Here is a 19,081-nt window from a genome sequence, read left to right as displayed (position 1 = left end):
CAAACCCTAAGCTATTTGCACTCTCCTGTCACTTGTCCCACTTCAGCCATTTGTGACATGTCCACCTAACAGAGCCGAGCTGCGGGTGTTCCTGACACTCACTGAAGGTTTGAAATGTGGATGTGAACTGGACTCTGACTCAGAAATGAATTGCAAACACCTGTAGCCCACTTGTCAGACAAGTAAAGAAGATTTTGCTAAGTCATTTGGTGCTGCGGTTTTATCCTATTTGACTATATTTGCATTGCACAGCTTTCTGTAATCACTTGACAGTTCACAGCAATCACCATTCCCCCCTAGCGCACCATTGTCGCACTACACATTTTCCTTTCTCTCATCATGTAAGTGCTGCCCCCTGTACAACGGCTTGAACCCGGGCTGGTTCCTGACTGTACCGTGTGATTGAAGGGAGAAATATGCCATTTACATTTCTGGATGAAATCTCTTCTTGGAATGGTTTACCCCCAGTGAAGGTGAGTAGCCGTGCGCGAAACAGTCAGAATTCCAATGTCTGCATCCCACGTTCGCTGTATTTTATGAGTGCGATTGAGCCCGATGTAAATTGGGAGTTTGGTTGGCTTGTTCCTGCTTGATGTAAGCTACACTACTAATTATTTTTCTTCGGTGGAAATTTGTATATATATATTTTTTTACAGGTAGGCAGGCCTACATTGTATTACAACAGTAATACACTACGAGTAACCGTTTGTGTGTTTTCTAATACGCTACACGAGCTGTAGGCTACATGTGGAGAGAAAATGTGACTTAGAATTCCCTCAATCTAAAGGACTGCAGTCAGCCAACCTAAGGTGTAAAGTTAACCCTGGGAAGTCATGTAAAGCAGGAGTTAATGTTTTATAAAGCGTTACACACAGAATGACAACAATCGCGTGTTTTTCAATAATAACATAACTCAAAAGTCTCAAACAAATGTTCAGCCTTAACTTTGAACCACTTTCTGCACACGGTTGACCGAATTCGTTTGTAGTTCAGTCTGGTTATCTTAGCGACGGCGGTGCGCCTCCAGAAACAATGTTGCACAATGGTTCATTGATATCGTTCACGCTCGTGCCGACAGTTTCATTTCATAAACAGTTCTCCTTAAACATTAGCTTGCTCTTTTAAAGTGTTTGTGAATATTTTGGTTATTGAACCAACTGTCTGGGCAGGGCTCAGGAGGCCTTGCAGAGACCAGGGAGTTTCCTATGGAAGTCTGCCATTTGGGTTACAGGTAGGATCGGGCAGAGAAACAGCTGGATAGCTCTACAACAGTCTGATTATGCTGTTGTATGAAAATGACAGTCCAATCCGAAAACTATCACTTTGCATTTGTTAGAGTACGGAATAAATTGGTAGAATTCACATGATTTGCCTTCACCACATGCTTGGTGTCAGCCAGGCTGTAGTAGTATAGGTTTAACAATGTAATGTAAAGTGCTACCTGAACCTAATGGACTGTCAGTGTTTTGTATTCTGAATGTAGTCTGGCCATTTTAAGAACTTCTCGCCAGTGATGTAGGATTTTGTTGAAACGTTGTTCAAGACAATGTTGTTCAAATGAATAGATTCATACTAATCCAACATTTCATTTGGGCGTTCTAAACTATGCGGAACTTGGAATATGTTGCATAGTGGTGTCATTGAGTGTCACCCAGACCTGAAAATCCCCAAACATACAATAGACCGGTATGGTAATTCAGCTGGACAGACCGTGACAGACCACAGTAGATGCTATACCTCTGCGTTGAATAAACAAACCCAAACCAACACATTTAATCAGTGTTTAATCATTCGCAGACTGTGTGAAATAAGATGTAGCTAACCTACCTAAATTCTCTAGCTGTTCAGATGGAATTGACTCCAATATACAGCTCTATTGAAACTCCACGGCTATGAGCGTTGTACAGACCAGCAGTCTCGACTCCCACACCCCCTAGTTGCAGTAAGAACCAGGATGGTTGGTTGGTGGCAGTGCTTAGCAAACGCTGAACAATGAAACTCCCTTTGTGTTGTAAAACGTGACTGACTTGTCTCAGACGAGGATACACTCACTCGTGAAGACGGATATGTCTTCCTGTCTGACCGTGAATAATTCACAGATCCATTGTCGTATCTTTCATCTGTACACCGAGCCTACCGTCAGAGAAGTGTGATCTATAGGTCGTTTCCTTGTGGGATTTGAAAGTGTCATCCTCCTGCAGCTCTCTCCGTTCTGGTTGGCTAAATGGTTTCTGTTTGGGCGTCTCTTCACGTCGGCAAAGGGAATATTTGAACGCTGATGACATGATAACTGTCATAAGCTCCTCGTGTGAGTGATGGCCAACATGAATGGGGAGGGATACTGCCCCTGTGAGAGCTTTAGGTGTAGTATTGTGGTCTTTGTGTCTGATCAAGAGAGATGTGGAAGGAGTAGTCGCCGATCAAGTGCCTCAGCTCAGCTACAGAAGTACAGGGAGACAGAGCTGCATCCTGGAAAAAGTCCAAGAGGACATCTTTTGCCATAATCTTAGATAATGTGCAACATACAAAGTACATAAAACAGCAAGAAGGGGGTTCATCATCTTGTCTTATTTTAATCCATTAATCCAATATGTTTGGAAGCCAAAGTGCTGCAACACAGACGGTAACACTGCTGCAACATTACAGTAACAGGCTACACCTTGGAAGCTAGGTATTTTATTACGCAGTTCTTCCTCCCTGTTTTCGAGTTTATCATTTTAAATATGGAAATCCCAGCTTAATTATTATGCTCCTCATGCACTATGAGAGCTGTCTCTCTTGGCTCTAAGGCTGTGTTTAGACAGGCAGCCCAATTAGGATATTTTCTTCGAGACTAATTGGTGTTTTGACCAATCGCATCAGTTCATTTCACATCAGATCTTTTTCAGAGCTGGCCTGATTGGTCGAAAGACTAATTAGTGAAAAAAAAAAGATCAGAATAGAGCAGCCTGTCTAAACTCCGCCTTAATAACCTGTGGTGACTGCCTCGCTTGTGAGTCCCAAATGGCACCCTCTTCCCTTTAGAGTGCAATACTTTTGACCAGAGCACATAGGATGCTATATTCCCTATATAGCCCACTACGTTTGACAAGAGCCGTATGTGTCCTGGTCAGAGGTAGTGCACTATAAAGGGAGTAGGGTTTCATTTGGGCGATTTGTTTCTCTGCATCTCTGACACTAATGAATGGCCGGGGGAGAGGGTGACATTCTGGAATGTTGATATAATGAACGGGTTCATTTGCTCCATGGACAGCATCTCCATCACCATGTGATTTAGTCGCTGACTCGTGTTTCTTCCCTCGGTCGACTCCCCTCCTCCAGCGTCTCAGAAGAATCATGTTGTTACCTTTTTAACTGAATAAGTTGTCATCTCTTCCTTGTTCAGCTTGTCTTTCATTACGCTTGTATTAGCTTGTAGTTTAATAGAGTCCAAGTAGATTTTTACAGTGAGAAGTATGATGGGGGATGTGTGTGTGTACGGGTATGCATATGTACATGCATACTCAATATTGTTTCATGTGAAAAAACAGGACAGGAAGGGACTTGCCCTCGTTGGGAGCTGCTTGGACAAATGTCAGTGTTGCCCTTTTGTCCTCCAGTGATTTGAACGCTCCTCTCTGTGTCTCAGCTAAAGGTCTTAGTTCCTCACATCCGCACCACCACAACAGAGCTGTTTGCCTCTGATACATATGGCCTAGCTGGAATACCAGGCCAGTGCAACGACTGTTCAATTCACTCAGTCTCTAAACCATCTCCTCTGACAATCTTTGGCTAATGAAGGTCAGGCATATCATTGGCTGGTAATGATGATGAGCTTTTAATAGGCCCTTTGTTTATGTTGTGGTGAGGTGTGGGAGGGGCTCTGTCGGGCACACAGCACAGCTGTACTTCCTGGTCACAGGCTAGCACAGGAGACGGCTTCAGTCAGGGCTCCCCTTTGTTCCTGAATACCTGCCCCGGTTGGCAGAGCCTTGTGCTTAGACACGGTCACTAGAGAGAATTAAGCTATCTTTTTGGGAAAGTAGAGTAGCCTAGTTTCTCTTCCCCAGTCTGGGAGAGAGTCCTATCTCCTATTAAAGGCTGTGAGCAGTGAAGGATCTGTAAATTAGGCTATCATATACAGTGGGATTAGATTACCGTCTTTGCAGCCGGAAGCTTGGTTGGAATTACAAGACCAATCTGTGGACTCACTGTCGCTGTGGAAACCATGAATGAACAAACTACCTTTTACCGTAAGGATGAAAAAGGCAATAACAATGTTCGTTTTTTTTCACAAAGAATGAGCTACAGGACCTCATCGTTCCTGCGTTGGTCTGTTGTCGTTTTGTTTGCTCTGTTATCACCAGACCATTACTACAGCCTGCTCTGGAGGAGGAAGGATGTGCTGTGGGGTGGGGGGGGGGGGTCTTGAGGGTCTGTCTGGGTTTGGATTTGGTTAGCAGGCACTTGATGCGGCTTTGTTAATGATCTTGCTGGTTAGATGGTTGTTTTCTTGTTTCTTTGCTTTGATGGTGTGCTGCCGCATATTTGTCATCTTATGCGTTTCACTCGAGGGTATTTACCCTCCCGCAGTTCCTCAAGCATGAATCCCAGAGTCACACCTGTGTGTGTGTGTGTTTCTACCCTGCAGATCAGTCCCCATGCCTCTCTCTCCGGCTCTCTGAAGGTGTGGTCCTTCATAGTGAGAGGATGTTTATTCAGTGTAAAGGGGAAGAGAGCGGCTGAATGGAGGAAGATTAACAAGGAGGCTCTCATTGGCAGGCAAACGCCAGCTTGTCCCGCCATAGACCAAATCAGAGGCAGGCAAACGCTGCTGGCTTCGGCTGCTGTGGATAACCTGACGGCTTCCCTAAGTAGTATGGGGGGGGGGGGGGGGGGGGGCACAGCGTCTTCAGCTTTAGTGCTGCACGGCCACTGGCACCACTCTAAGTAAAGACCAGGGACCAGATTGGTGTTTCCCTCATAGATCTGTTGAAGACAGCCCTCAAAGCTCTCTTCAGTCACCAACATCTTCAATTGAAACCCATTTCGGCCAAATTCGTTGACATCAAGCAGCTTAGCTGGGTTGTTGGGCAGGTGGTGACTGGCAAGGTGTTTGTGGTATTCTCTCTCTGACCCCCATCCTGACAGGGACCTCGACCCCATCTATTTAACCCTGTTAATCCCTTTCATCCCTCATTCTTAAAAGGATTAGCACGGGAGATGGAAATGCCTCTGTGATGCTCTCTGCAGAACCAGCCTTACTCTGGCCTCTGTCTGGCCTCTGTCTGGCCTCTGTCTGGCCTCTGTCTGGCCTCTGTCTGTGCTCTGTCTGTGCTCTGTCTGTGCTCTGTCTGTGCTCTGTCTGTGCTCTGTCTGTGCTCTGTCTGTGCTGGCCAGAGTGTCTGTAGCCTAGCCTTACCCTGGCCAGAGTGTCTGTAGCCTAGCCTTACCCTGGCCAGAGTGTCTGTAGCCTAGCCTTACCCTGGCCAGAGTGTCTGTAGCCTAGCCTTACCCTGGCCAGAGTGTCTGTAGCCTAGCCTTACCCTGGCCAGAGTGTCTGTAGCCTAGCCATACTCTGGCCAGAGTGTCTGTAGCCCTGCCATACTCTGGCCAGAGTGTCTGTTGTCTGCCTGTAGCCCTGCCTTACCCTGGCCAGAGTGTCTGTAGCCTTGCATTATCCTGGCCAGACTGTCTCTTGTCTGCCTGTAGCCCTGTCTTACTCTGGCCAGAGTGTCTGTAGCCCTGCCTTACTCTGGCCAGAGTGTCTGTAGCCCTGCCTTACTCTGGCCAGAGTGTCTGTAGCCCTGCCTTACTCTGGCCAGAGTGTCTGTAGCCCTGCCTTACTCTGGCCAGAGTGTCTGTAGCCCTGCCTTACTCTGGCCAGAGTGTCTGTAGCCCTGCCTTACTCTGGCCAGAGTGTCTGTAGCCCTGCCTTACTCTGGCCAGAGTGTCTGTAGCCCTGCCTTACCCTGGCCAGAGTCTGGATTGTCCTGCTTGGTCTTTTGACCAATCACATCAAATATTTCAGTGCTGATCTGATTGGTCAGTTAGTGAAAAAAAGATCAGAATTGTGCTACCTATCTAAAAGCAGCCTTTCTGTCTGTCTCACACCAGAGCTATTTTGCTTGCCTAACTGGCACATTGACTGAGCTGGCAGCTGGCTCTTCAGTAGAATAAAACGGCTTTAGAGGTTTGTCATCATGTTGTTCAGTATTCCCTCCGATGATTCAGACGTTTAAAAGCGTGTCAGCAAGAGTGCTGTCAAAATATCCAGACTTTGTTTGATAGAACTAGCTTTCTCAATCCCCATGTGCAAACATACAGACACACACGCACACCCACTATATGGGTCACTGTTTACATTCACCCCAAGTGCTACTAGTTTCTAGTATTTCTCTAGTTTTCCTTTCTAAGTGGCAGATAAGATGGCACGGGGCAGTATCTTGGATGAGCAATTATTTTCAGTGAAACGACTGGAACAAATGTGGTTATGAAAGCAGCAGGATGAAAACAGAGGGAGTGCCCCAAGGGAGAGTTCGAGCCCCGCTCTACTTCCCATGGCTTCCGTTATGACTGTTGCGGTAGTTAATCAACATGTTTAATGTGTGCAGAAGTGCGCTTTGCTTGAGTAACCGGCTAGCTAGTTAGCAGCGTGCGCACTAATAGCGTTTCAATCGGTGACGTAACTAGCTCTGAGACCTTGAAGTAGTTGTTTCCCTTGCTCTTCAAGGGCCGTGGCTTTTGTGGAGCCATAGGTAACGATGCTTCTTGGGAGGCAGTTGTTGATGTGTGCAGACGTTCCCTGGTTCGAGCCCAGGTAGGGGCGAGGAGAGGGACGGAAGCAAAACTGTTACACCTGTGATATTCCAAAAGTGTTTGAAACCGCTGTCCTAACACGTCAGGACAGCAGGATGTGATTGTGGAGGAGACAGAGTGGTGACTGTAGCCCTCTGGTTAATTTCACAACAGATCTGGGTCAGTTAGAGTGGATTTCCTCTGCTGCAAGGGGTCATGGGAGCTGGCATGCTTTAAGTGTACAGTCCAGTGAGTGTGCTCGTTTCTGGGATATGTTTGTAAATTAAACAATGTTCACTTTAACCTCTCTCCTTCAGCATGTTTTTGATATGATTGCACTGATTCCGCTCCAATCGTTACCACCAGCCTGTCCACCCCATTTAAGGAGCCACCAGCCTCCTGTGCTGTATACATTATTTATCACCTGTGTTACAATACAATATATGTTATCACTTTGTCAACGCTCCTGTCTGAAATGCTACATTTTCATTGAATTCTTCTTTAAATGTGATTGGATGGTTCTAGGTCAAAATCGAATCCTTAGTGTTATACGATGAATGACGTTGGCGTTGTTGAGAAATGTACATTGCAAGCTTGGTTTATCAGTTCTTCTGCCATATTATTGCATTGACGCGTGCGAGTTTATGTAACGTGCTCCGTTCACCTTCCTGTCCCGTTACCTCCAGCTGTTAGAGGCTCGCTGTCTGGATGAGGCCCCATTTCCGATGCCACAGAGAACCGACCCCCTCACCTCCTTATATGCCTCAGCCTTGATGGTTTACCTGTAGTGTGTGTGTGTGTACGCCTTTCCCCAGCTCTCCCTGCCCCGAAGGCGCGTACGCCACAGCTCACATGGCTCTCTCTGTTTCCCCATGCATTGTTGCTCAGCCATGTGCCTAATCGTAATCCCGTTATTTCACGACGTCTGTTTCTGCTCTCTTCACTCTGTTCTTTCTTTTATCTTTGGTCATTCAAGAACAACTGTTAAATCATATCCTCCTGTATATGTAGTCAAATCAAGGGCACCCAATAAACGCTCTTATCAGACCTGCGTCTCCTAGTGGATGCTGTAAAGTCTTTAGCCAGGTCTAGGAGTAGAACTAATGGTATGGAATTAGTTGGGAGTTTAAAAAAAAAAATTCTGCCTTTTGATATTGAAATCCACTTGATATTTAAGTTTCGGTCCTCCTCTGCATCCACACAGCCTTTTAGCATTTTTTCTGGGAGATTGATCCTCTTGGGAAAGAATGTTTCCAAGATTAGAGACTAAAACACAGAATATAGGCCTGAAGCTAAATGAGATATTTTACAGTATCTGTTTGTGTGTTGTTGGCTAGTTGTCTCAATTCCCCCTCTGAGAGCTTCTTGGTTTAATAATGTGATAACCAAACACTGTTTTACCTGGAGCACTTTGTCTGTGTGATGATGTCACGCTAGTGGAATGCTGGAAGAGAGGAGAGGCAGCCTCCCTGCTGGAGCTGGTCACTGCCAGGTTTTCCTCTGGAGATGGTTCTCATTGATAAGGCTGGGGCTGAGTGGGGGGGTGAGACCGGGGTAAGCGAGGGAAGTGGGTTTTTTGCTCTGCATCCGACCATTGTTTCGTTGAAGCTCTAGATGTAGACCTACATGCTCTGCACAACATTCCAATTCAATCTCTCTTCTCATAGGCCAGTCTGTCTGTGGAAAGGTTTATTCGTTGAGGGAGGGATTCATAGCTAGGTCTGCTGCTGTTCTGTTGTTTGTGGCTGTGCTTACACTCTCTGTGAACTACTGTAGGTTTGAGTTGTCAAGGAGGTTAGAAGAGCCTTTCACAATTTACCTTTTTATATTAGAATCAACAGAAAATAGTCCAATGGTTTCAAGTCTCTCCTGTGTCAAGCTTAAATTGGTGTGTGTGTGTGCGATTCCTCCCACACAATCTTCATTAAAATAATGATTTCCCCAGCCTGCCTAATGGGAATGCCGAAAATGCTGCTTCAGTGAAGCTGTTGTGTTTTTCTCATATTTATCTCCTGGAATGTTAATTCCAGAGAAAAAGGCAAAGTGGAAGCTATGTGCAGAGATCCCAGCTATCCAGAGCAATCTGCAACACACATCCATGCCTTTCAGTACCAACTGGGCTATAGTAGACCACCACTTTAACCCAGAAGTCTGTCCATCTGTCTGTCCTCTGACCAGACCTGTCTGTCTCTGTCTCTGTCTCTGTCTCCTCCCCAGGTTGATGTTTCCTAGTCGGGGACCCCCAGGGTTGCTTTCAAGATTGACCCCCGACAGCTTGCGGCCTCTGTCAATCTCCTGAGCAAGCTCCGCCTCCCACCGGACAAGACTGCCCACAAGCTCCCGCTGCGTCTGCCTGCGGTAAAGCCCAGCAACCTCCGCGAGGCCCTTGGCCAATCGCCTGGGAGGAAGGACCTCGTCGCCATGGACACGGAGTCCACCTACTCAGGGTACTCGTACTACTCTGGTCGCTCCCGGGGATCCCACAGACATGGGTAAGAGGAAGTTATTCACGTTCATACCCTCTCTAGTTTTGAAGGATAGACGGTCATGACACTTCGAATAAATTGCTCTCTCTTCCTCGCCTCCCTTTCTACCCTGTTCTCTCTGTTTCCTCTCTTTCTCTCCCTCATTCCACTCTGTCTCTATCCCCTCTTTCCCCTCCCTCCATCTGTCCACCACAGGGCAGTGTGGGGTTATTTGTCTGTCATTAGTGGAATAGCAGTGTCTGACAGGCTCAGGAAGGGAGAGGGGGACAGGTGCTGAAGAGGCCTGACTGATGGTTCAGCTGATACGGAGGGCCACAAGCAAGGGGCTCCTGTTCCACACAGCCCCTCCTTTATCCAGCCAGCACAACTCACTCAGTCACTCACTCACTCACTCAGTCACTCACTCACTCACTCACTCACTCACTCACTCACTCACTCACTCACTCACTCACACCAGTTACCCAGGGTGAAAGGATCCCTCTACGGCTGAATCTGGTGGGACCCCTGAAACCTCTGGTGTGCTTTCTATCTCTCTTTTCCTTTCTCTCTATGTTCTCTTGTCTCTCACGCGTCAGACCCCACTCGGCTCCAGTCAGTCACCGATCCCTCGCTCGCAAGCCCCAGACGTGTTGAAAAGTCAGCAGCTGCCCTCCCTCGTTAATCTCCACTTGACCTCCTCCCTCGCTCCCTCTCTCCAGTGATGTCACCACCACTCTCATGGGATAGATGTGGGCAGGCGTATCACTGGATGGAGAGGCCTCTCCGCTCCCCTGCCCCAGCTCTCCTCTCAAATTCTCTCGGGGATAAATGTGAACAGTTAAGTCTGAAGCTAGGCAACGAAAACTGGGGACACTTTTGTAAATGAAAGTGGGGTTGGAGGTGGGGGAGGGGAACTCACTTTCCCACCCAATCCCCTCTCTTCCTGTATCTGTAACTCTGGAGAGAGTGACTATGTCCTAAAGATCACCCTATTCCCTATATAGTGCACTGTTTCTGGCCAGGGCCTGCAGGGCTCTGGTCAAAAGTAGAGCACTATGTAAGGAATAGTGTGCCGTTTGGCCTCCTTGCCAAACTCCTTTCCACTCGCTCCTCTCTCTCCTCTCCCACTATGCTAAGGCCACTGGCTGGCCTCTAATTCAATATACAAAAGAGAAACGCTTGGCTTTGAAAACCCCTGTCGCATCTGAAGTATAATCTTTTACTCCGACGGGTGCCATGCATGAAGAGGCTTTGGATTGCCATTGTCTAATTACATCTGTGCCAGACTTTGACGGACACACACACACACACAAGCAGACACAGCTGTGTGCCTCTCTGAGATCCCGTGTCTGGCCTTGGTACACAACTAAAGCTAAAAAGATGCCAGAGAATGAACTTTGATGGTCCACAGCAGGAGGCGGATTTCCAAGATATTACCATGGCTCAAGCTCCGTGATCCTATACTGTGTCAAACGTCTCTCCCGCTGACTCCGGATCGCTGCCTCATGTTGCCGTTTTTGCGGTGTTGTCTCCAGCGCGACTTATACACAGGGAACCCAGTCAGTCCCCATTGTAAGCCAGTGTGCATCTGTAGACAGTGGTGCTTGGTCTTTTTAAGGACATCAGAGTAGTTTGCTACCTACTGACGATTCTCCCAGACCAAGATCACCTGCCTTTCTGCATCCGCCGTAATGGTGGCGTTGAGTTACGACAGTAACTTCTGAGGCTTCTTTCTCTTCTCCAGAGGGGCTCTTCTTCTGTGGCTGTGGAGCGTGCCAATGATCATTGACTAGTGAGTCTCACATTGGTAGTCAGTCATGTGGAAAATTGGCTCTTTTTGATTGGTAGGACTCCAATTATATGGCGGCACACTCGATTAACACGTAATTTATTCAATACAGTATCTCATGCCAAACTTTTAATCCCTTTGGTGCTTGGGTATTATGGTTCCCCAAACTGTTCCCCGTTCTGAGGCAGGCCACATTTTGGGGAGACACCCTATTTCTGGAACTTTCTGATTAGAGTTAATGCTAATGGGAAAAGCCAAGTGGAGTGAAAATACCCCCTTACCCACATGCTGCTTTTTACATTTCCAACTGAAACTCAATTTATTTTAGTCAGGGGGCTGCAGAGCAGGTCAAGGAGAGGGACCCACCTTGCCTGATTAATGCTATAGTGGAAACACTGGTACATGTCATACAGTGTGTACCCTGTCACCTGATAATGGGGCTAATCCTAGCCAACAGTCTGGCCTCACCACGGCTCCTATCACACACTGCTCCCTGGGCCTCTCTCTCTGGCTCAACACTGTGTGGAGAAATGTCATTGAGCAATGCTGCCGCCATGGATTCTCCCAGTCAATATGAGGGATGGGCAAATGAACGTGCTATGTTCATGCTTGAAGCTATAGAGACCTTGGCTGTATTGATTTAGGGTTGAGCAAATGGCCTTTGTTAGTTTAATGTTGTCTTTCTATCCGCCACACCTCTGCCTGTTTGTCCCCCCCCCCCTTCCTTGTTACATTTACACAGAGTGAGCAGAGCTGCCAGTGTCATTGAGCACAGCCACTCTCAAGGTGAAGTGAAAACGGCCTCTTTCTCTCTCTGTAATATGATTATTCTGAGAGTGTGGTTATGTATTTGGCTCCTCGTCATCCTCCCGTTAGCTGACACTGGCAGTAAGTACCTAGCTTGTCGGGCTCTGAGCTCTGCCTTGACACAGGGCCTGTTTTACACAGGTGTGTGTGTGTGGTTTGGCTGGCCAGCCATGTGGAAAGCGAGCAAATTCATCCACAGACTTAGCTGCGGGTGTTGCGGTGGAAATCGCTCCCAGGTTTGGCTCTGCCCTAGCTTGCCAGGCTTCCATCCTCCATCTAAAAGCCGTATCTGCTGTAGGAAGCCACGCTGGAAGTCAAATTCCTTTTTAATCAAATGATACCAGAGCAGGGCTGTAGAATAGCAATGAGGCTGGCTGGCGTTGTGTGTTAATGATGCAGGAGGAGGAGGAGGATGAGAAGAGGAAGAGATGCACATTGATTTGCCCGCAAGCTACTTTCTGCTTTCCTGAAGTCTGTTTCTGAAAGGCAGGCTGGGATATAAAAAGGGTGCTTGGGACTCTCTCCTTCATCTTCCATCCTACATTGATTTTAAACAATCACACCAGTCATAAGCAGCTGCCTCCAGACTACCCGTGTATGAGTCATCCAATCTTTACATGGACTCCCATATAAACAGCTTAACTGATCCCACCCCGATGTAACTTACAACCCCTATTGGCTGGAGGAGTATACTACAAAGGAGCATCAATGAGGAAGCCAGCTAACTTTGATAAACAACCAGAAATAACTACTTATTTTCTTGTTCATAAAGCTAGACTTAGATATGAGTTCTTGGTTGTTGAGTTAGGCTTGAAATGGGCATGGTCGACTTATCTTTCCAAAAATGTATTTCCATAATATTTAAGCAAGTTAGCAGGCTAACTCCTTGATCCTGCTTTGTAGTATAACCCTCTACCCTGGCCTGTGCAGCAGTACAGTACCATATTAATGAGTACTGTAAGTATGAGTACTGTAATAGGTCCCTCACCCTCTCTCCTCACCACCCATCTCCCAATAGGGCTCCTCCAGTTACTAATCATCATCACTATCAGAGGGAATGATGATCATGCTCCTCGCTGGACTAATTGTAGCACTAGTAATGATAGCCATCATTTATTTAAGGATTACTTCCATCTCCACTTCCTTCTAGATTCAATGTATTAGTTCTGAATGGCTCTTGGTGCCTCTCCTGTTATTTCTGTGTGGTACCATGCAGTGTGGAAATAATGTAATGTCAATGTTCTCTCTGGGACTCCCCAGTGAAAATGAATGGTGGAGAATGCCGATCCACTGTGACTGACTCTTCAGATTTCCCAGCGAGGAAATATGTTTATTAAAAATCCTACACCACTTTGTTCCAATTTATCTTTGCATGTTGAATTTTTTTTTTATTTTTAGCAATTGTTTAACAATGAATTTTTTGTTGTGTATTTATCTGAGTTTGTGGTTGGGAGGTTGGCTGCGGCCATTTTCAACAGGAAACCGTGTCCTGTTCAAAAAGGGAAAACCAGAACAGAGGCAGGAAACCGATGTGTTCACCTCTCTATCGCAACACATTGGCTTCTATAGAGGTCCATTATTTCCATAGCAGCCAATCACACCACTTCCCTGATGAGCCTAACGTCAGGATATCCTGATGGGCCGTCCTATCAGCGTTGATCCTCCAACCACTTTTACCTACGCTGAATGCTTCAGCGGCACTCTGAAGTGTGACTCATCTATTTAGTTGAAACTGATTGCTGTTTGATCGCTTTAGGTCAATCAATAATGGATCTATGAGATCAATAGTGTCCATGTCATTGAATATCCACATTACACTTTTCTTAAGCTTGCATAGTGCACTTTCATGTTCTGGCGTTGAGCTCTCACAACCAAATCCATGCCTATGTTCCATAACAGATGGGTAAAATGTGCCAGTAACACCTATTGAACCATTTTGTTTGTGGCATTTATCCTAATCCGTAAGGAATACATATCTACAGTGCTACGCACCAAAAAGTGAATCTGATATGACAACGTGAGGTATTCTAAGGGATTTGAACATCCCTAAACAAGGCATACTGTAACACACCAGGGTCCTCTGCCAGAACTGAGACTGAGGTGGCCACGGTACTGCCTGCAGAGAAAGAAAGATACAAGAAAAGCCACCCCATTTAGAGGAAATGTAATTCGTTACACTTGATACAACAATTTTATGGTCTTCACAAAAGACTCCTTACACTGAGATACGCTCAGAGGACAAGAAATTAACATTTAGGGTCGAAAAGAAAAATGGCAGCAATATCTTGAACTGTGCTTGGTCTTCATCATAGCTAGAGGTTTGCGCGTGTTTTAAATCATGATTTCCCCATAAGTTGTTTGTTGATGTCCCTGGATGGCACTCCAGTTATAATTCAGGCCTGGTTGTCTAGCATTTGCAATTTCTGGAATTTTTAATAAAGTTGTACAACACATTTTCATTCTGTAACTTGTTTGTTTCCCCCGTAATCCCTCTGCGATAAATTAGATCAGACCGAGCCTGTCATGTTATCTCCACACTAGCCTATTTCTCTCTCTCGCTCCTCATCTCTCTTCTATTCTCACGCTGCCCCTCTGTAACAGACCAGAAAGTACTGTATCTAGCTACTGTACAATACAGTACCATGGCTATCCCTCTAACAGACCAGACCATGAGTATCTTGCTACTGTCCAGTACCATGGCTGAGGGCAATTGGAAATAGAATGGGATTGACAAGAGATCAGATTAGTGGAGGCTGGGAGGGCGATGAGCCTCCTCAGTGTCCGGGGTAGTAGAGCCATGATGGAGCTACAGTGGGCGCAGTGCCATGTGTTGTACTGTATATGGCTGGATGGAGAAGCCCTGTCACTCACTCCCACACAGGATCTGGGGAGCGGGGAGGTGAAGAGGGTCAGTGCTGTGGTCGGATCCGCTAATAGCCCTGGCGGGGAGATTTTACGTGGGAGGAAGTGAGGTGAAGTAGAGGCGAGTTCACAGCGGTTTGGTTGGTAGTTGGGTCATGTGGGAGGCAAGGAATGGAATAAAGAATGCTTTGCCACCTTTAGACGCATCAGCAGGTAAAAGCCTGGTCCCCTAGTCCTCTACTCCCCTTGTCCCTTGGTCCCCTAGTCTCCCACTGCTGGCTTGCTTCTGAAGCTAAGCAAGGTTGGTCCTGGTCAGTCCCTGTATGGGAGAGCAGATGCTGCTGGAAGTGGTGTTGGAGGGCCAGTAGGAGGCACTGTCTTTCGGATGGGACGTTAAACGGGTGTCCTGACTCTCTGCGGTTACTAAAGATCCCATAGCTCTTATTGTAAGAGTAGGGGTGTTAACCCCGGTGTCCTGGCTAAATTCCCAATCTGGCCCTCATACCATCATGGCCACCTAATCACCCCCAGCTTCCTATTTGCTCCTTCACCCCCCCCCCCCTCCCCTCCTCTCTCCCATGTAACTATTCCCCAGGTCGTTGCTGTAAATGAGAATGTGTTCTCAGTCAATTTACCTGGTTAAATAAGGGTTAAATGAATGATCCTCTATTCCCCTGGTCCCCTGGTCCTCTTTTCTGACTCAAACAGCGTCTGCCTGTTCTAGCATTTTCGTGTGTCTGAGTTTTCAGCTAAGCCCCTGCATACGGACACTGTGAGAAAATACTAATTAAAGAAATTCTAAGTAAAAGCCAGCAGGATTATGAAGTCTCCTATAACCCTGTTGTTGCTGACGCTATGGAGGAAAGAGGGAGAGAATGAGAATCAAAGAGAGAGAAATAACACGAGGCTCCTACTGGAAATACCGTCTGTGGCAGTCCGTTGCTATCGCCACGCCGACATGCTCTCTTCCTCTCCTCTCCTCTGGTCTGCTGGTTGTCATGGTAACCCCGTACCCGTCGACTCACCCGGTGTACATGTCGTTGTTTCTCAGGGAGCGCAGCCGCGACCACCACAAGTCACGCAGCAAGGATGGCAGCCGCTCGGAGAAGTCTGTCACCATCAACGCACCGCCAGCAGAACCGCTGCTGGGAGACTCGTCTGTACTGGGGGAGGAGGTCCAGGTAGGCCAATCTCTCCACAACTACCCCACCATATTTCCACAACTACTCTGCCCAGACAGGGAAGAAACCACATTTCTGCAAACCCTCCAAATATGAACTTGACCTTTTTTTTCCTCACATGACAACTCAACTTTTCCATTTCTATATTCCTATGTTTTTTTTTTTTACCCTGATTTGTATTTATTGCGCAATGCCTCATTATGATGATAATTTAATCATAAAGGCACGGGCACATACAGTATGCGTCGGTGGACAGCTCAGCTCACATGGCTGTTTATCAGTGCTTGTAGTTGGATTTATGGTAAACAACTTCTTTGTAATACAAATGTATGCATCAAATGCACGTGTATAAATCCAATCATGGGAGCAAGTCAATCTATCCACCAGCCGGTCCTGATAAGCCCTGTGCCTTTCTGGTTGAGCTGAGGACTTCACCGGCCTGATTGAGGCTTTCAGATCACACACAGTGTGTTTATGTCCCTTTTGTGTTCTACAGCTAGCTGATCAATGTGCACATAGTCTCTGGTGCGAAACACTAGGCATTCTGGCTTTAAGGGTTTCAGGCTTTGGCTGATAAAGTCCTGCTGAAAGTGGGCTTTGAGTGCTAGGTCTGCCTGGCCCTTGAAGAGATAGAGGGATATAAAATTAGATGTTAACAGCAAGACAGACCGTTGGACAGATTCAGATGTTATGGCTTATACAAAGACTGGAGGACAAGAGATTTTGCCATCCCCGTGCAAATTCTATGTTCACTACAGTAGAGTATAGCCCAGAGCAACACTACCAGCCCTTCTCTCACCATTACACTAACCCTTACTGACCCACTTGGCAAACTCTCTTACTCGGATGAACAAGACTTGTGCGCACTACACAGGGTGTGTTTTTAGTACTTTTCATGTATCTACGCACGTGTGTAATATATTAAGCGCCTCAACAGGCGTACATGCCCTGCCGGTCTCGCAGTCCCACAGTACAGGGGGGAGAAGCAGTAGCCAGTGCAACTATGCTACAGCCAATACTAGCTAACCTGTAGCAGCCATCCCATATCTATCTTGACTGGAGTAGCCTAGAGAAGCTAGCTAAGCTAATTGAGGCCACATCGTGAGCTTTCTCCCCAACCCCATTCAGGTAAAAAAAACAGGCTACGTGTTGATAGTTCGTTGTAGCTTACTACTTCTCATTTTGCTCGCTTTTACTTCTGTGATTTTATTCCATCTGGCATTGCGTTAGTGCAGTGCTTCTCAATTATTTTCTGTTACGCCCCCCCTAGGAAGAAGTAAACATTTCGCGCCCCCCCAACTCTCCGCCGCGACTGTAAATAGTATCATTTGTCTATAAAATTGTTATAAGTACACCTCTGCATAACATTATATGCTTATTAACATTAAAGAAAAATAAAAAATCAATAAATATAGATCAACTTACAACAAAGAATAAGTTTATTAACATTGTTTTTTTTAGTTTGTAACAGAAAAGACTTCAAGTGCATCAATTTGGCTGAAATTAAAAAAAAATTAAACCCTTATTTAAACTGTAAACATTTTTTGACCATTTGATACTGAAAAATTAAATATAATCAATAAATAATAATAAATTCAAATTGATCAGCAACATTAACTCAGGAGCACAATATATGAAACATTTTGACCTATAAAACAAAAATGAATAAAACAATTTGTGCTGATTTTTTTTTTTTATCAAAATGAAGAAGTCAGGATTAATGGCTACAATGAGCACGTTTTGCAGAGCACAGCTTTTCGAAGCGGGGTTTGAAGCATGATACTGCAACTCTCAGCTCCTGCTCAATGTTTAGCTGGGACCTGTACTTGGTCTTCAGTGCAGCAACAGCAGAGAAGCCAGTCTCACAAAGATAAGATGTTGCAAAAGGAAGAAGAATGCCCATGGCCCTCTGCCCTAAGAGTGGATACTGCCTCTCTACACTCAGCCAGAATTCACTCAGTGTCTGTGATGTGAACCTCAGTCTCAATGTGGAGTCAGACGTCATATCAATGAACTGGTCCTCGTCTGCAGAGCTGAAGGCAGTTAGAGCTGGTGCATTGAAAGTATCTCTCACCCAGTCATATTGGGAACTGTTTTCAGGGAAGTACTTTTTAAAGAATCCCATCAGTGATGAAATATGCTCCTTAATATATGGAATCACTGAGGTGGCATCATAGTCAGTAGTGTCAACAAATTCATGCAGGTTCTCGAATGAATCAGTATTTCCTTCATCAAGTCGCCTGCCCCACATTGCAAGCTTTCGAGTGAAAGAGCTGATCTTGTCTGTGACCTGAGGGAGGTGTTTATCTTTCCCTTGAAGCTGTAGATTTAGTTCATTTAGCTTTCCAAATATGTCACTCAGGTAGGCCAGTTTTGCCAGGAAGTTCTCATCACTAAATTTTTCTGTGATGTCATACTTGTGCTCCTGCTCCAAAAACATTATTATCTGCTCTCTGAGCTCAAAAACTCGGGACAAGACTTTTCCTCGTGACAGCCACCTTGCTTCACTGTGAAACAGCACAGCTTGATGTTCAGCTCCCATCTCCTCACAGATAGCAGAGAAGACTTGTTTTTAGTGGTCTGGTCTTTATAAAATTGACTACACCTACAATGTCAGTCATAACCTCACTTAATTCAGAGGAAAGGTGCCTTGATGCCAGTACTTCTGTGTATAACACAGTGTGTCCACTCAGCATTAGGTGAGGCCTTCTTGATGAGTGCCCGAAGTCCTTTTCTCATCCCTGCCATGGTCTGTGCACCATCACTGCAAACACCAATGCAGTTCTCCCACTTTAGCCAATTCTCAGTCAGGAAGCAGTCCAGCATTTTGAATAGCTCTTCAGCTGTGGCTCTGTCTCTGACATATTTACAAAAAAGTAGATCCTCACACAGGGGAGTTTGTCATGTCAAAACGTACATAAGCGATAAACAGTCTTTGTTGCTGTCAGTTGCTTCATCGAACTGTAAGGCAAAACGTTTGTCTTTGAGTTTATCTACCAGCTGTTCTTTAATATCGTTAGCAATGTCATTTATACGTCTGGCGACAGTGTCATTGGACAGAGGGATAGTTTTTATTTTTGCAGCACTTGCGTCATCCAGCATGACAGAGACCATGTCTAATGCTGCAGCCAGTATCAGCTCCTCTGCTATGGAGTGGGGTTTTTTGCACTGAGCAATTTGGTACGCCACCTTATATGATG

General features: G+C 46.0%; 1 protein-coding gene across 3 annotated transcripts in view; it reads left to right on the top strand.

The window, feature by feature from the left end:
* Window positions 1-251: 251 nt before the first annotated feature.
* The window catches only part of LOC115196127 (vang-like protein 1), a 46,098-nt gene continuing 27,268 nt past the window's right edge, over window positions 252-19,081 (top strand). Inside the window, exons 1-3 of one of the 3 annotated variants that reach the window (XM_029756720.1) lie at window positions 252-473; window positions 8,995-9,269; window positions 15,752-15,881. In XM_029756720.1, the coding sequence (XP_029612580.1) occupies window positions 9,199-9,269; window positions 15,752-15,881 (201 nt within the window). In that variant the 5' untranslated portion in view covers window positions 252-473; window positions 8,995-9,198. Of the gene's footprint in view, window positions 474-573; window positions 595-3,956; window positions 4,233-8,994; window positions 9,270-15,751; window positions 15,882-19,081 lie in introns of those variants that run through there. The other 2 variants (XM_029756723.1, XM_029756722.1) reach the window with 2 other exon arrangements.

Source organism: Salmo trutta, chromosome 6 (genome assembly GCF_901001165.1).
Source record: "Salmo trutta chromosome 6, fSalTru1.1, whole genome shotgun sequence".
In the NCBI taxonomy this organism is placed as follows: domain Eukaryota; kingdom Metazoa; phylum Chordata; class Actinopteri; order Salmoniformes; family Salmonidae; genus Salmo; species Salmo trutta.
This window is presented reverse-complemented; position numbering and strand designations above follow the sequence as displayed.